Consider the following 14,144-nt stretch of genomic DNA (forward strand, 5'->3'; position numbering starts at 1 on the left):
CCCAGGTAATTTTAGTACTTTTAGTTGAGACGGGGTTTCACCATGTTGGCCAGGCTGGTCTCGAACTCGTGACCTCAACTCGCGCCCGCCTCGGCCTCCCAAAGTGCTGGGATTACAGGCGTGAGCCACCGTGCCCAGCCGGTTAGCTCATAACGCAGTCCTTTCACTCGCCCAGCCGGGTTGGGAGCCTGATGGGAAGGGCAAGGCTTTCCTGGCATCCATTACCAAAGCATAATATTTGCATGGCACTTGTTATTACTCTTTAAGTCTGTCTGTCCTACCTCACTGTAAACCTTACCGGGCAGAGACCATGTTTGTTGCTTACCATTACCCCCACTTAGCTGAATGTCTGGCACATAATAGGTGTTCAATACACACAGAAAGGGAGGGAGGGTAGAAAAGACTTAAGCTCAATGTTAATGGGCTGAATTGTGTCCCCCCCAAAATTCGTATGTTCACGTTCTAATCCCCAGTAACTCAATGTGACTGTATTTGGACATAAGTTCTTCAAAGACGTGATTAAATTGAAATGAGGTCATTAGTGTGGACCCTTATCTGACTGGTGTCCTTACAAGAAGATATTATTAGGCCACAGGCATAGAGGGAGAACACCACGTGAACAAGAAGGTAGCCATCTATAAGCCCAGGAGAGAGGCCAACCCTGTTGACGCTTGATTTTAGACTTTCAGTCTCCAGAACAATGAGAAAATAAATTTCTGTTGTTTAAGCCACTCAGTACGTGGTACTTTGTTATGACAGTCCTAGCAAACTAATACAGCTGGCTAATGCTGGGCTGTACTCTACAAGATTTATTTCTAAGTAAACTTATTTTGACTAAACCAAGTAAACTTATTTTAAATAAATCACCTTTCCACAAACACCAGGGTTTGCACATACTTAGAAGACAGAAATAAAGTATCATCATCTAATATAGTGGTTCTTTTCTGTGAACATTTGGCAGCGTCAACCAGAAATGTTTCTGGTTGTCATAACTTGAGGAGGGGGGCAGTGATGCTGGCATCTAGTGGGCAGAGGCCAGGGATGCGGCTAAACATCCTACAGTGCACAGTACAATCTCCCCTCCCCCATACAAGCAAACAATTATCCAGCCCAAAACATCAGCAGAGCTGATATTGAGAAACCCAATGACAGATGCACTTCTTAGAGTGAAATTGAAAGATAATGGGGGACTCAAAGTTCTGGGTTTCTCTTTCTATCTGCAATATTTTTCAATTTACATAATTGAGGATGAAAGGATTTTTTATGAAATTTATTTAAATTTTGCTCCAAGGTCAAATAATTATGAACTTGAGCTTTGGAGTTAGAGAGGCCTGGGTTCAAATTCAAGCTCTGCAGTAACTTATTACTCTATTTTCTTGGGCAAGTTTTAATCTCTTTACAAGCCTCCGTTTTCTCATCTGTAAATTGGATGTAGGAATAGTACTAACCGGCCAGGCGCAGTGGCTCACACCTATAATCCCAGCACTTTGGGAGGCCGAAGTGGGCGAATCACCTGAGGTCAGGAGTTCGAGACCAGCCTGGCCAAAATGGTGAAACCCCATCTCTACTCAAAAATTCAAAAATTAGCCGGGTATGGTGGCAGGCGCCTATAGTCCCAGCAACTTGGGAGACTGAGGCAGGAGAATCACTTGAACCCAGGAGGCGGAGGTTGCAGTGAGCCAAGATTGCGCCACTGCACTCCAGCCTGGGCAACAAGAGTGAAACTCCATCTCCAACAAACAAACGAACAAAAAAAAAAAGAAAAAAAAAAAAAGAATAGTACTTACATTAGGTTGTTGCAGGAATTAAATTGATATAATGCATTCAATTAGCAATTGTGCCTAGTACATGGTAAGTAGTTAGACTCTAAGAGTCTGGAACTCTAAATGTTTAAAAATAAAAAGTTTCTGTCAATTACCCAGTATAAAACCTCAAAGAGGAAAAAAATATCAGGCTTCATTTCTCTACTGTAGGATGGTTCCCCCATCTGACTGATCATCTTAATCACTTGGAAGGAAGTGAGTCAGGTGGACATCTGGGGGAAATGTGTTCTAGGCAGAGAGAACAGCAAGGGCAAAGGCCCTGAGTGGAAGCATGCTTGGTATATTCAGGAAACAGCAAGAAGCCAGGTGCAGTGGCTTCCACCTGTAATCCCAGTGACTCAGGAGGCTGAGATGGGAAGATCGAGCTTGAGGCCAGTAGTTCGAGACCAGCCCAGGCAACATAGCGAGACCCACCCCCCCATCTCTAAAATAATAAACACACGACAGTAAAAAAAGCCAGGCATGGTAGTTCACATCTGTAGTCCCAGCTACTTGGGAGGCCGAGGCAGGAGGATCCTTAGAGCCCAGGAGTTTGAGGATGCAATGAGCTATGATCGTGCCACTGCATTTCAGCCTGGGCAACAGAGTGAGACCCCATGAAAGAAAGAAGGAAAGGAGGAAGGAGGGAAGGACATAAATGAAGGAAAGGAAAGAAGGAAGGAAGGAAGAAAAGAAAGGTCAGTGTGGCTAGAATGCATTGAGCCAAGGGAAGAATTTGAAGAGATGAGATTGGAGAAGTAAGGAGGCCGGATCACTTGTAATCTTCAGTAGGTTTTTTTTTTTTTTGAGACGGAGTCTCGCTCTGTCGCCCAGGCTGGAGTGCAGTGGCGCGATCTTGGCTCACTGCAACCTCCGCCCCCTAGGTTCAAGTGATTCACCTGCCTCAGCCTCCCTAAGTAGCTGGGATTACAGGTGTGCGCTACCGTGCCTGGCTAATTTTTGTATTTTTAGTAGAGACGGGGTTTCGCCATGTTGGCCAGGCTGTTCTCGAACTGCTGACCTCAAGTGATCCACCCGCTTTGGCCTCCCAAAAGGCTGGGATTACAGGCATGAGCCACTGCGCCCGGCCTTTCAGTAGGTTTTTAAATAGATCATTTTGGTTTCTGTGTTAAGAACAGACTGTAGGGGGCAAGGGTGGAAATGGAAACCACACAGGAGGCTACTGTAATAGTCCGAACGAAAGACAGTTGTGGCTTGGACTAGGGTATAAAGTTTCTTTTTAGGATGGTGAGAATGTTCTAAAATTACATTATAATAATGGTTGCACAACTCTGTAAGTACTATACTAAAAGACATTAAATTGCTGGGTGCGGTGGCTCACACCTGTAATCCCAGCACTCTGGGAGGCCGAGGCGGGCGGATCACAAGGTCAGGAGTTCGAGACCAGCCTGGCCAATATGGCAAAACCCCGTCTCTACTAAAAAATACAAAAATTAGCCGCGCGTGGTGGTGTGCACCTGTAGTCCCAGCTACTTGGGAGGCTGAGGAGGGAGAATCACTGGAACCCATGAGCTGAGATCGTGCCACTGCATTCCAGGCTGGGCAAGAGTGAGACACTGTCTCAAAAAAAAAATAAAAACAAAACAAAACAGTAAATTGTACACTTTTTTTTTTGAGACAGAGTTTCACTCTTGTCTCCTAGGCTAGAGTGCAATGGCGTAATCTCAGCTCACTGCAACCTCTGCCTCCCAGATTCAAGTGATTCTCCTGCGTCAGCCTCATGAGTAGGTGGGATTATAGGCTCCTGCCACCATGCCCGGCTAATTTTTGTATTTTTAGTAGAGACGGGGTTTCGCCATGTTGGCCGGGCTGGTCTTGAACTCCTGACCTCAGGTGATCCACCTGCCTCGGCCTCCCAAAGTGCTGGGATTACAGGCATGAGCCACCATGCCCGGCCTAGATTGTACACTTTAAATGGTGAACTGTATGGCGTGTAAACTATATCTCAATAAAACTGTTAAAGAAATAGGAGATGGATCAAATGACAAATGGTACTGAGGGTTTAGCTGAGGTTAGAAAATATAAATTTGCAGTGGTATCAGTTTGCATAATTATATGGTTTTCGAAACCACCATTGCAAAATTGTAACTGAGACAATGAGATCTGACCTAACCAACTCCAACTCCATCTTGTTTCTTTTTTTTTTTTTTTTTGAGACGGAGTCTCACTCTGTCGCCCAGGCTGGAGCGCAGTGGTGAGATCTCGGCTCACTGCAAGCTCCGCCTCCCGGGTTCACGCCATTCTCCTGCCTCAGCCTCCTGAGTAGCTGGGACTACAGGTGCCCGCCACCATGCCCGGCTAATTTTTTGTATTTTTAGTGGAGACGAGGTTTCACCATGTTAGCCAGGATGGTCTATGATTTCCTGACCTCGTGATCCGCCCACCTCGGCCTCCCAAAGTGCTGGGATTACAGGCGTGAGCCACCGTGCCTGGCCAACTCCATCTTGTTTCTAACCTCCAAGCTGTCCTTGTTCATTCCTGGGTGTAGGCTGGACTAACTTTAGGAGAAATTTAGTTTACAGTTTAAAACAAAAATGATAACAGCCCTTTCCCAAAATGAATCCCCTTCTTGCCTGGGGACTAGACTGCCTTTGTGGGACTAACAAATTAGCCAAAAGATTAGAAATTATGGTTTAGGAGTCATGCAGCTGGAGGGTACAAGATTCTGACTCTCCCCAAATTGCTCCTGGGGATAACATCGCTATCATAAAGCCTAAGATCAGTGCTTGATATATTTTGCAGACCCTGCACTTGATGGATCAGTTGGCACCACCCAGATCAATAAACTGGCTAATATGAGCTTGTGGCCCCCACCCAGGAACTGACTCATTGCAAGAGGACAGCTTCAATCCCCTATGATTTCATCTCTGACCTGGCCAACCAGCACTCTTGACTCACCGCCCCCCCACCCCCCACCAAATTATCCTTTAAAACTCTGATTCCTGAATGCTTAGGGAGACTGATTTGAGTAATAATAAAACTCCAGTCTCCTATACAGCTGGCTCTGCATGAATTACTCTTTCTCTATTGCAATTCTCCTGTCTTGATAAATTGGCTCTGTCTCCACAGAGCAAGGTGAATCCACTGGGTGGTTACATTTCTTCCATACAATAGCTGACTGCATACAATCATTAACCAAAATGATCCAGGATTGGAGTTGTTGTTTTTTTTTTTTTTTTTTTTTTTTTTGCTCAGTGGGTGCAGAATAAGGGAAAAATATAAGGAAGTTGCGGGTGCTTCTAAGAGAGAAGTTCAGATTATCAACTATGGGGCCATGAGGTTCAGTCTGGATAAAAAAGGAAATAAAGACTGGGGACTGTGGGGGAAAACCCCAGAGGTATAAAATTCAAATTCCTTAATATGATTTATTATGCCTTTGATGATCTGGCTCCTGCTTATCTCTTGAGCCTCACATATTTCTTCTTCTCTTACTTTTTAAGTTCTAGTCATACAGAACTTTTGAGTGCCTCTAATTCCGAATTTCTATACATTCTATTCTACCCTTCTCCCTTGCCCTTTTAGGTCTCAGATTAGTCATTGTTTCCTTAGACGGTCTGCTCTAATCCCTAGGCAACCCTGCTACATATTCCTATAGCATCCTGCACTTCCTTTACCTAGCTTTTTTTTAGTGTGTCAATTTTATGAATTCAGGGTACATTAATATAAAGCTGCAGAAGCCTGACCATGGCCAATACTGCTACTCTGTGTCAGTCTGAGAAGCCAGGTGTTTCTATAATCATGGTAGGCAGACTAATGAACTTCAAAGATGTCCATGTCCAAATCCCTGGAATCCGTGAATATGTTATCTCACATGGCAACAGGGAATAAAAGTTGCAGATGCAATTAATGTTGCTAATCTGTTGACCTTGAGATGGAGAGATTATCCTAGATTACGTGCGTAGGTGAAATCTAATCACACGAGTCCTTAAAAGTGGAAGAGGCAGAAGAGGAGGGGCAAAAAGACGCATATGGAGAGGACTTGACCCACTGTTGCTGGTTTTGAAGATGAAGGAATGGGCCATAAGTCAAGGAATGGAGGCAGCCTTTAGAAACTGGAAGAGGCAAGGAAACAATTCTTCCCTAGGGCCTCTGGAAAGGAACGTAGCAGCCTTGCTGACACCTTGATTTTAGCTCAGTGAGACCTGTATTGGACTTCTGATCTCCAGAAGTGTAAGATAACAAATTTGTGTTGTTTTAAGCCACTAAATTGTAGTAATTTGTTACAAAAATGGTAGAAAGCAAATACAGTTAACATTCCTACCTTGCCTCAGCATAATGCCAAGTAGACCTTGAAGGTCGCCATCTTATCTCGAGTACCTAAATCCAAGTGGATAGCCCCTGAACCAGCTGTTATGGGCTGAATTGTTACCTTCCCCAAATCCTTATGTTGAAGTCCCAACCCCCAGTACCTGAGAATGTAACAGTATTTGAAGATAAAGTCTTTAAAGAGGTGATTGAATTAAAATGAGGCTGTTAGAGTGGGGCTCTAATGCAACATGACTGGTGTCCTTATAAAAAAAGGAACACCAAGGCTGCACACGCACAGAGGACCAACCATGTGAAGAGGCAGCAAGAGGGCGGCCAACTATAAGCCAAAGAGAGAGGTCTCTGAAGAACCCAACCCTACAAGCACCCTGGTCTTGGACTTCCAGCCTCCAGAACTGTGAGAAAATAAATTCTGATTAAGTCACTCAATGTGTGGTATTTCATAATATGGAACTACTAAGAAATGTCAGCTGGGCAAGAAAAGGCTAACTTCAGGCCTATATAACCCATTCCCTCTCTACTAGGAATCAATGAACTCAATCAAATTTCCTCTAAAATGTGCTGATATTACCAGAGAGAAAATGTAAAGTCCTTATCTCTAAAATGCTTTTAGCAAGATATACTTGGTCTTTATAGATGGTTTATTGTAAAACTTGGGATTTGTGGATTCATGAGGCATGACTGGCTGGAGAATGAGGGCTCATTTAAACTGCATAATGAAGTATAAAAAGGAGATGTTGCAAAATCAAATGACTCCCTTTGTCTGAACAAGGTCTCCACATACAACGCTCAGAAAGAAACTTGTCCTTTTTGAATCCAAAGTGCACCGAGAGAGAAAAGGGCCATTTTTGGAGCTGGACTCTCTAACATTTTGGACTTCTCTAAAAAAAGAATATTTCATCTGTGTCTGGTGATCATCCCATATCCTTTGATTCATTAAAAGTTTGGTATTGGGTAAGATCTATGATTTATGTGTTTGACTTGACAAACCCTTTGAATGAAACAAGATTATGCATGGAAAAATTATTTTGCACTTCTTAAATATTCCTGTTTTATGTTCTATCAATCTAGTTTCAAAAATATACTTTGGATAGAATTTTACATTATAAAGGATTACATGATCAAAATAATCTGATAAAAGGGACAAACATGCATTGATTTGAAACTTTATTATATAAATTTTCATTTCTTTTAAAGATTACAAAACCTGTTCTATGACAGGAATACAAGCAATATTGTTCCAGGATTATTCATGGATACATCTGAAGAGCTTAGATTACACATTAATAGTATGATTTGAAAACTTCCCAGATTAGACTCTTAAGTAAAACAATTTAAAGTATTTAGTGATATTTGATCCTTTACAAGCATTTTATAATTATGGCAGCAATGCCAAGCATCTGATGCGATTTAACCACCAACAAAAGGTACAATATGTAAGAATTCATGATATGGTATCTTGGGCTTCTGGCATGCCTTACTAGAGAGAAACTAGTATAAAGGAAGATCATATATAACAGTAGAAAAATATTTGTGATTTTTTTCTTTTTTAAAAACTATTTAAGTAGGCACCCACCCCATTCCCACCCATGACCAAAAATGCAAAATAAGTACATCCCTTAGGTGTATACCTTCCCTTTTGCTTAGGGCAACAGTTAAGATAAACTAATACACGTATATGATTTTAAGAGTTAAAAACTCATCACCCATAATCAATAAGGATGCTAAGGAATGGCAATACCTTGAAGCTTTTTTTAAAATTAAAAACCAAAGCTTTAGATGGTAAACTACACTTACAGAAACACAAACCAAAATCTTTATGCCCTTGCTTTGTACGTGAAAGTTCTATTTTAAATACTTGTTTGAAAAACTCATTATACAGTTCATTCAGTACTATGGTGATAATAGGAGTAAAGATGTTCACTTCCATTAGACAATGAACTAATCTACTTAGAGAGGACTATTATAGCGACTCTCTTCTCATATACGTTTACATATACTCTACTCATGGTATGTGCTCTAAGGAGGTTTTATTGAGGTTTGTACCTCTGAACCTAAATCTCTACATTTTCCTTTCCACTAATCTCTATTCAAAATGTCATATACTTTGCTAGTTGCTCTGGGAGAAGTCATGGACATTTAAACAGCTTATCATGCAGTTCAAGATTATATGGCAAAATAATGAGGAAAGTGCCTTAAGAGGTAGGAAGTAGGCTCTCATCCCAACCCTCGGTATGCCCTGTTATGAACAGTTAAAAAACTAGAATCAAAGTGGTAAATGTGAGGCTGATAGTAATACCAGGCTTAAGAAAATTAAGTTGACTTAGTTACTAGAAATCTTTGAGAACACTCAGTCACATTGGAACCAGCTGCAAATCACTTGATCACACAGAATACAGCAGTGTCAAAAACACATAAAGCACACTGTAGATACAAATTCTTCTTGGCCATCCATATTTGGGCATTATCATTCTGGAGATTCTTCATTGGAAAAAGTGGTTAAGTGTGGCTCTGTTGAATACCACAGTCCCAATAAAGTGAATTTCATTCCTTCATTAATTGGTCTCCACCAATGGTCACTTGGGGAGACCAGCAAAATGTAAGCAACCTGGGGTTGAAAAGAGGACTGTTTTCATTAATTGAAATAAAAATACTGAGTTAAGTCAACTTATCTGTGAATTAAGTAAGGCTCAAAGTATACATCCAGTTTAAAGTTAGTTACATGGCATTGGGCCTTTCAGAGGGACACAACTCTAGGACTAGATTGAAACCTCCTGGTTTAAGCACCAAGGTCAGCCATGGAATCCATCATATTTGTTAATCTGAGAAAACAGACCTTTTCTGAACCTTTACATTCCTGAGCTATCTATCCTAATGCCTTCATAAGTCTCAATGCTCAATCAACCATAAGATAGAATTTTCTTTATAAAATATAGTAAAGCAAACTGAAAAATTATAGGTCATTTTTAAAGGCCAGGAAGTAGAGAATATCAAAGCCATGTTGAGATGGGTATTGCTGGCCTCCATGGTGATTAAGCGCATCCCTAGCAAGGCCTGCAAATCTTGAATGCTTTTCTGCTCTCATCCCAGGCTGGGCTTACCTGAGTCCCTTTTCTGCCGAATACATTCTGCCCTCTCTTGAAGCCTTTGCTCTGTTCAAATCTTTCCTGGGCTGAAGGTGCAGGGCACAGCTAACTGGACAGCCCCACCTCCCATGATGTCCCCTGGCCCCAACAGCAGTCACTTCTTAAAAAGAGATGGGAAATGGTTGACCCAAACCCGCTTTTTGGAGTACACTGCATGTGAAATGTGGAAACTCTACAGCATACACACCACAGCTTCTCTCCAGACAATCATAACTGACTTTTCACACACACAAGCTTCATAGCATCTCAACTTTGGGCCTTGTCAAAATTATTACATTTTTGGACTTTTGGGGTTGCTTGTGAATAAATGCATCCATATCAAATCTGTTAAAGTTGGGGGTCTGTTGCATTAGAAATAAGACACCTCTATAAACCAGAAAAAGCTGAAATGATTTATAAAAAACAAAAATTAAAAAAGGATGAAAAACTTACCTTCATTTAACATCATCACTTGAAAGGGAAGATACAAAACACATGGTAGTGTAATTCATACTTTCCAGTATGTGCTTGACAAGCTTAAATTCAATCTCTCATTTTGTAAAAGAGGCCTGATAGTTTAGTTTCTTCTTTCACAATGAAATATCTTTAAGACTGGACTGATACCTTTTGGGAGAAGCCTCAGTAACTGGCAGCACTAGTTGGTGAAAGGCAGAAGCCTTTAGGGGCCTCAATACCACAACTGTAGGGGCCTGAAGAATTGATGTTGAGAAATTAATGGAAAAGTTAACCCAACACAAGCACTATATTTAGAGCACATTGTTGGCCAAGTTTTTCCACTGTATGTCAAAAGCAATGGAAGAGAATAAGAGGACCACAGATGAAATAAATTTAGGTAGAAAGCCTTCCATTTTGTGAACATATAACTTGCTTTTCTCCAATAAAACTGGCTGCTTGGCTAGGCAAAGAAGGCAATTATCTTCGAAAGAAATAAAAGTTGGCATCACATACCAGTAGAGGACTGCCCAGGAAATATGTAGTTTTTGAACTCAGCTACTGGTTGGTGATCATATGAGGGAAAGGCAGCATGGTGTTATGAGGCGGAAAAAAACAAAATGGGGAGAAGTTAAGGATTCTAGACTTTGATATGTGTCTCAGGTTCTCTACATGCAATATGAGAAAGTTGGATCGGGTAATTTATAAGGATTTATGTGTTTACTTCTAGTTCTAAAAGACTATGATGGACAATACTCCTAAGCAATTATGGAGTAGCATCAGTGTAAAAAATCTGAAAATATATCTATTTCTGCTCAGAATGACATTAACATTTTAAAAGTGACAATAATTTGAGATGACCATAGTTTGAAACACTGAATAGAGGAGGGAAAAAAGCTCTCTTTCCAGGCAATGGAAAGCAGCTTTTAATAGCATCCATATATTCAAGAATTTGAAAATACTTTCTCTATCTAGACATTCTGATATCCCTCCCATATATTATTTCATTTAGAAGCTAAACTTACATTTGATTTCTATGCAGTAATCATTTTTGTGTCACTTGGACAAAAGAAATGTTATAGATTTCCCCTTTCTCTTTAATTGCATAGAGGAGAAATTAAGGAATGACAAGTGGATTTCAGGACATTTAGATAAACCACACTCTCTTGGCTTTGTACTCTTAGGGGAAAATTTAAAGCTTCTGTGGCAGGAAAAAAGGTTTCTGATATAAATGGCTTATTACATGATGACTAACAAAAATCTGTATGAGTACATTCTTTTTTTTTTTTTTCCTTCTTGAGACAGAGTCTCACTCTGTCACCCAGGCTGGAGTGCAATGGTGTGATCTTGGCTCACTGCAACCACCACCTCCCAGGTTCAAGCGATTCTCCTGCCTCAGCCTCCTGAGTAGCTAGGATTACAGGTGCACGCCACCATGCCCAGCTAATTTTTGTATTTTTTAGTAGAGACGGGGTTTCACCATGTTGGCCAGGCTGGTCTCAAACTCCTGACCTCAGGTGATCCACCTGCCTCGGCCTCCCAAAATGCTGGGATTACAGGCGTGAGCCACTGCGCCCGGCCCGTATGGGCACATTCTTGATGAGGTAAGTTAAATCACTTTTTTCTTGCTCATATGTCTTCTACATTACATACTGATGTATGCTAGGCAGCTTGGCAAAGACACAGGTAATAGTGGGGACTGAAGTTTCTTTCATCAAATACGACTGTGGAAACTACCAAATTAGATGCAGATAATGAATACTGCAATCTAAGCAGGCCCAGTGGCCATTATGAAAACTGATCATTCCTGAAGTCAAAGGAAGCAGTATGTGGCTATAAATTATCATGAGGGATTCAGAAAATACTCAATGCTGTTCACTTAGCCTGCCCTACCTATAATTTTAGGTTAGAACAGATACTGTTTGATCAATAATGTTTTATTCCCTAAAATAAGAAAGTTTAAATCCAATTTCATACAGAGGCCTTCGGCCTTTATTACATTTAAATTAGTGTTTAATATAGAATATCTATTTAAACATGAAATATCCAATAGGACTTCAATTACCTGTTGCTAAATTTTCCTTCACCCATCTCCTTACCATGACTCTTAAAGGGCTTTGACGTATATTGGCAAAATCCCAGATGATATGCCAAATTCTAAGTATGGATGCTATGTAAGATTAGAAGTGCAAGGACTACTTCCTTAATTAAGGAAAAAAGTACTCTAAGGAGTTGCAAAGTATATGGACTAACTTCATAGGTGTATTCTTGATTTCATGCCACACACATATGATAACTTTCTCTACCATAACAGCTCTCTAGGTTAGTCTGACAGAGCACCTGACTTTAAGAAACAAACAAATGAACGAACCAGTGAAACAGACATGGGGAAAGATATGTACATTTTGGAAGTATTACATTCAACAGCTGTTCCACAATCTGGCCATTTTTAGGGCTGTCCAACAATACTGTTAATCCAGGTGAACTATTTAACCAGATTTAATAGTCAATTGATTAATAATAATAGATTCCAAGTTAAACAAGGCATGTATACATTAAAGAAAGCAGTACAGAAATGTACTGTATATGAACTGTTTACAAAAACATACAAAATGTTGGATGGCACAAGGGATACAGTGCTAATATAAACGGATTGTTTAAGCTAAGTGCTTAACATAAACTGTCCATCCCTATAACTAACAAAGAATATTTAAGGGACATGAAATATTTCCTATAAAAATAATGCTATATGGTGTACTTTATTCAGTGTATTTTTAGGTGGTATTCATATGTTCATTATTTTTCTCATTGATTCAGTGACTATATCTTCATCATGTTTCCATTTTCATTTCTTCCGAAGCTCCAGGAAAATCTAACTTGCTAACAATCATTTAAAGCGAGAAGAGACGAAAGCAGGAGCAGCAGCAGGAACAGCAGCATTATGGGTACCAGCTGGGACAGTGTGTGCTTGCAGGTGTCTCTCAGATACGTGCTACCTGTCGCCAGAACTTGTGCTATCAGCTTACACCATGGTACCAAATATCTCACTGAGGTCACTTCACAGGGCTGTTGAGGTGATTTTTTTAATACCTCTCCGCTGAGCAAGAGTAGAGCGGCCTACTGGTTCCAAAACTGGTGACTGATTACGGTTCAAAGCAGAATATGTAGCTGCCATGGCACCCTGAACAAAGGAAATAAAGGTAGTAACAAAAGTGACAATGGATAGTCACACGTACACAAATACAAAATGAAGAGTTTTTTCATATGCAAATGTATATAGATTTTATTTGGTTCATAATGAAAATAACCACACCGGTCAAATCCACTGACTTAACCAAAACTGTAGAGGCCAACATGGAGGTTAAAATTATGTATGAGAGAGAACAAAGATAGGCTCATAACAGGCAGTCCTCACTTTTCTCAGGACTATTCAACATTTTTTCCCTTTGCATTCCTTTAATGCATAAAGGCACTAAAGAGACAGGAAGGCATGCTCTTTAAGTTGGGAAATCCATAAGCTTAATCTGTCCTTATTGATAGTGAATACCTACTTATGTAGACTGAGAGGAATTCAAAAGTCGCTCTTAAACTAGTTTTATTACTAATATATTGATATGCCTTGAGCTTTTCGAAGTCACCCACTGTAAGAGAATCCCACAACAGAACTGGATGCAGGATGAAAGAGAAAGGTGCTGGGGGCATGGACAGGGCTTCTTGAAGTCTCTCCTGGAGGACCTGTGGAAAACAGTGACTGTATGGGGCTGCTCACCTTTACTAGATGTGGTGCATCCTGTCTGTTTAGTTGGTATTGTGGCAGTTGGTCCCAGTGGACGATCCAAGGATGTCTGAGCACAAGAGCAGCAGTCAGTCTCTGATGAGGGTCTACATGAAGCATCTTTGACACCAGGTCCTGTAATGGGAATAATAAAACAAGCTTAAACCTTTTGTTTTGCTTCTTTTTCTATGGCTCTTGATACTAATGAACATTCTTCCTTAGCTTCTATGATACTGCTTTTTCTGGTAGCAGCCCTTCGGTCAACATGGTAATTTGGGGGAAAAAAAATCAGTCTCCGCTTTTTCCCTGCTAAATAACAGTAATTTGGTGCATCACAAGGGGTCAATTTAGCACATTTTATATATCTTTAAGTACTCTGGCTCTTTTTTCCTTCAGATTTTCTGAGTTTCCTACATTTTTGTAGGTTTATTTATTTATTGAAACAGGGTCTCATTCTGTCGCCCAGGCTGGAGTGCAGTGGCATGATCTTGGCTCACTGCAACCTCTGTCTCCTGGCCTCAAGTGATCCTCCCACCTCAGCCTCCCAAAGAGCTGGGACTACAGGTGTGCGCCACCATGCCTGGCTAACTTTTATGTTTTTAGTAGAGATGGGGTTTCATCATGTTGCCCAGGCTGGTCTCCAACTCCTGGATGCAAGTGTTACTCCCGCTTTAGCCTCGCAAGGTGCTAGGATTACAGATG

General features: G+C 40.8%; 1 protein-coding gene across 12 annotated transcripts in view; it reads right to left on the reverse strand.

The window, feature by feature from the left end:
- Positions 1–7,243: 7,243 nt before the first annotated feature.
- Positions 7,244–14,144, reverse strand: part of RPS6KA3 (ribosomal protein S6 kinase A3) — a 120,726-nt gene continuing 113,825 nt past the window's right edge. For all 12 annotated transcript variants that reach the window (XM_034950454.3, XM_063601603.1, XM_008972958.5 and 9 more), the window contains 2 exons: positions 13,437–13,577; positions 7,244–12,848 (listed from right to left, as the gene is read on the reverse strand). In XM_034950454.3, the coding sequence (XP_034806345.1) occupies positions 12,726–12,848; positions 13,437–13,577 (264 nt within the window). In that variant the 3' untranslated portion in view covers positions 7,244–12,725. The remainder of the gene's footprint in view (positions 12,849–13,436; positions 13,578–14,144) is intronic.

This window comes from Pan paniscus, chromosome X (genome assembly GCF_029289425.2).
Source record: "Pan paniscus chromosome X, NHGRI_mPanPan1-v2.0_pri, whole genome shotgun sequence".
Lineage (NCBI taxonomy): Eukaryota > Metazoa > Chordata > Mammalia > Primates > Hominidae > Pan > Pan paniscus.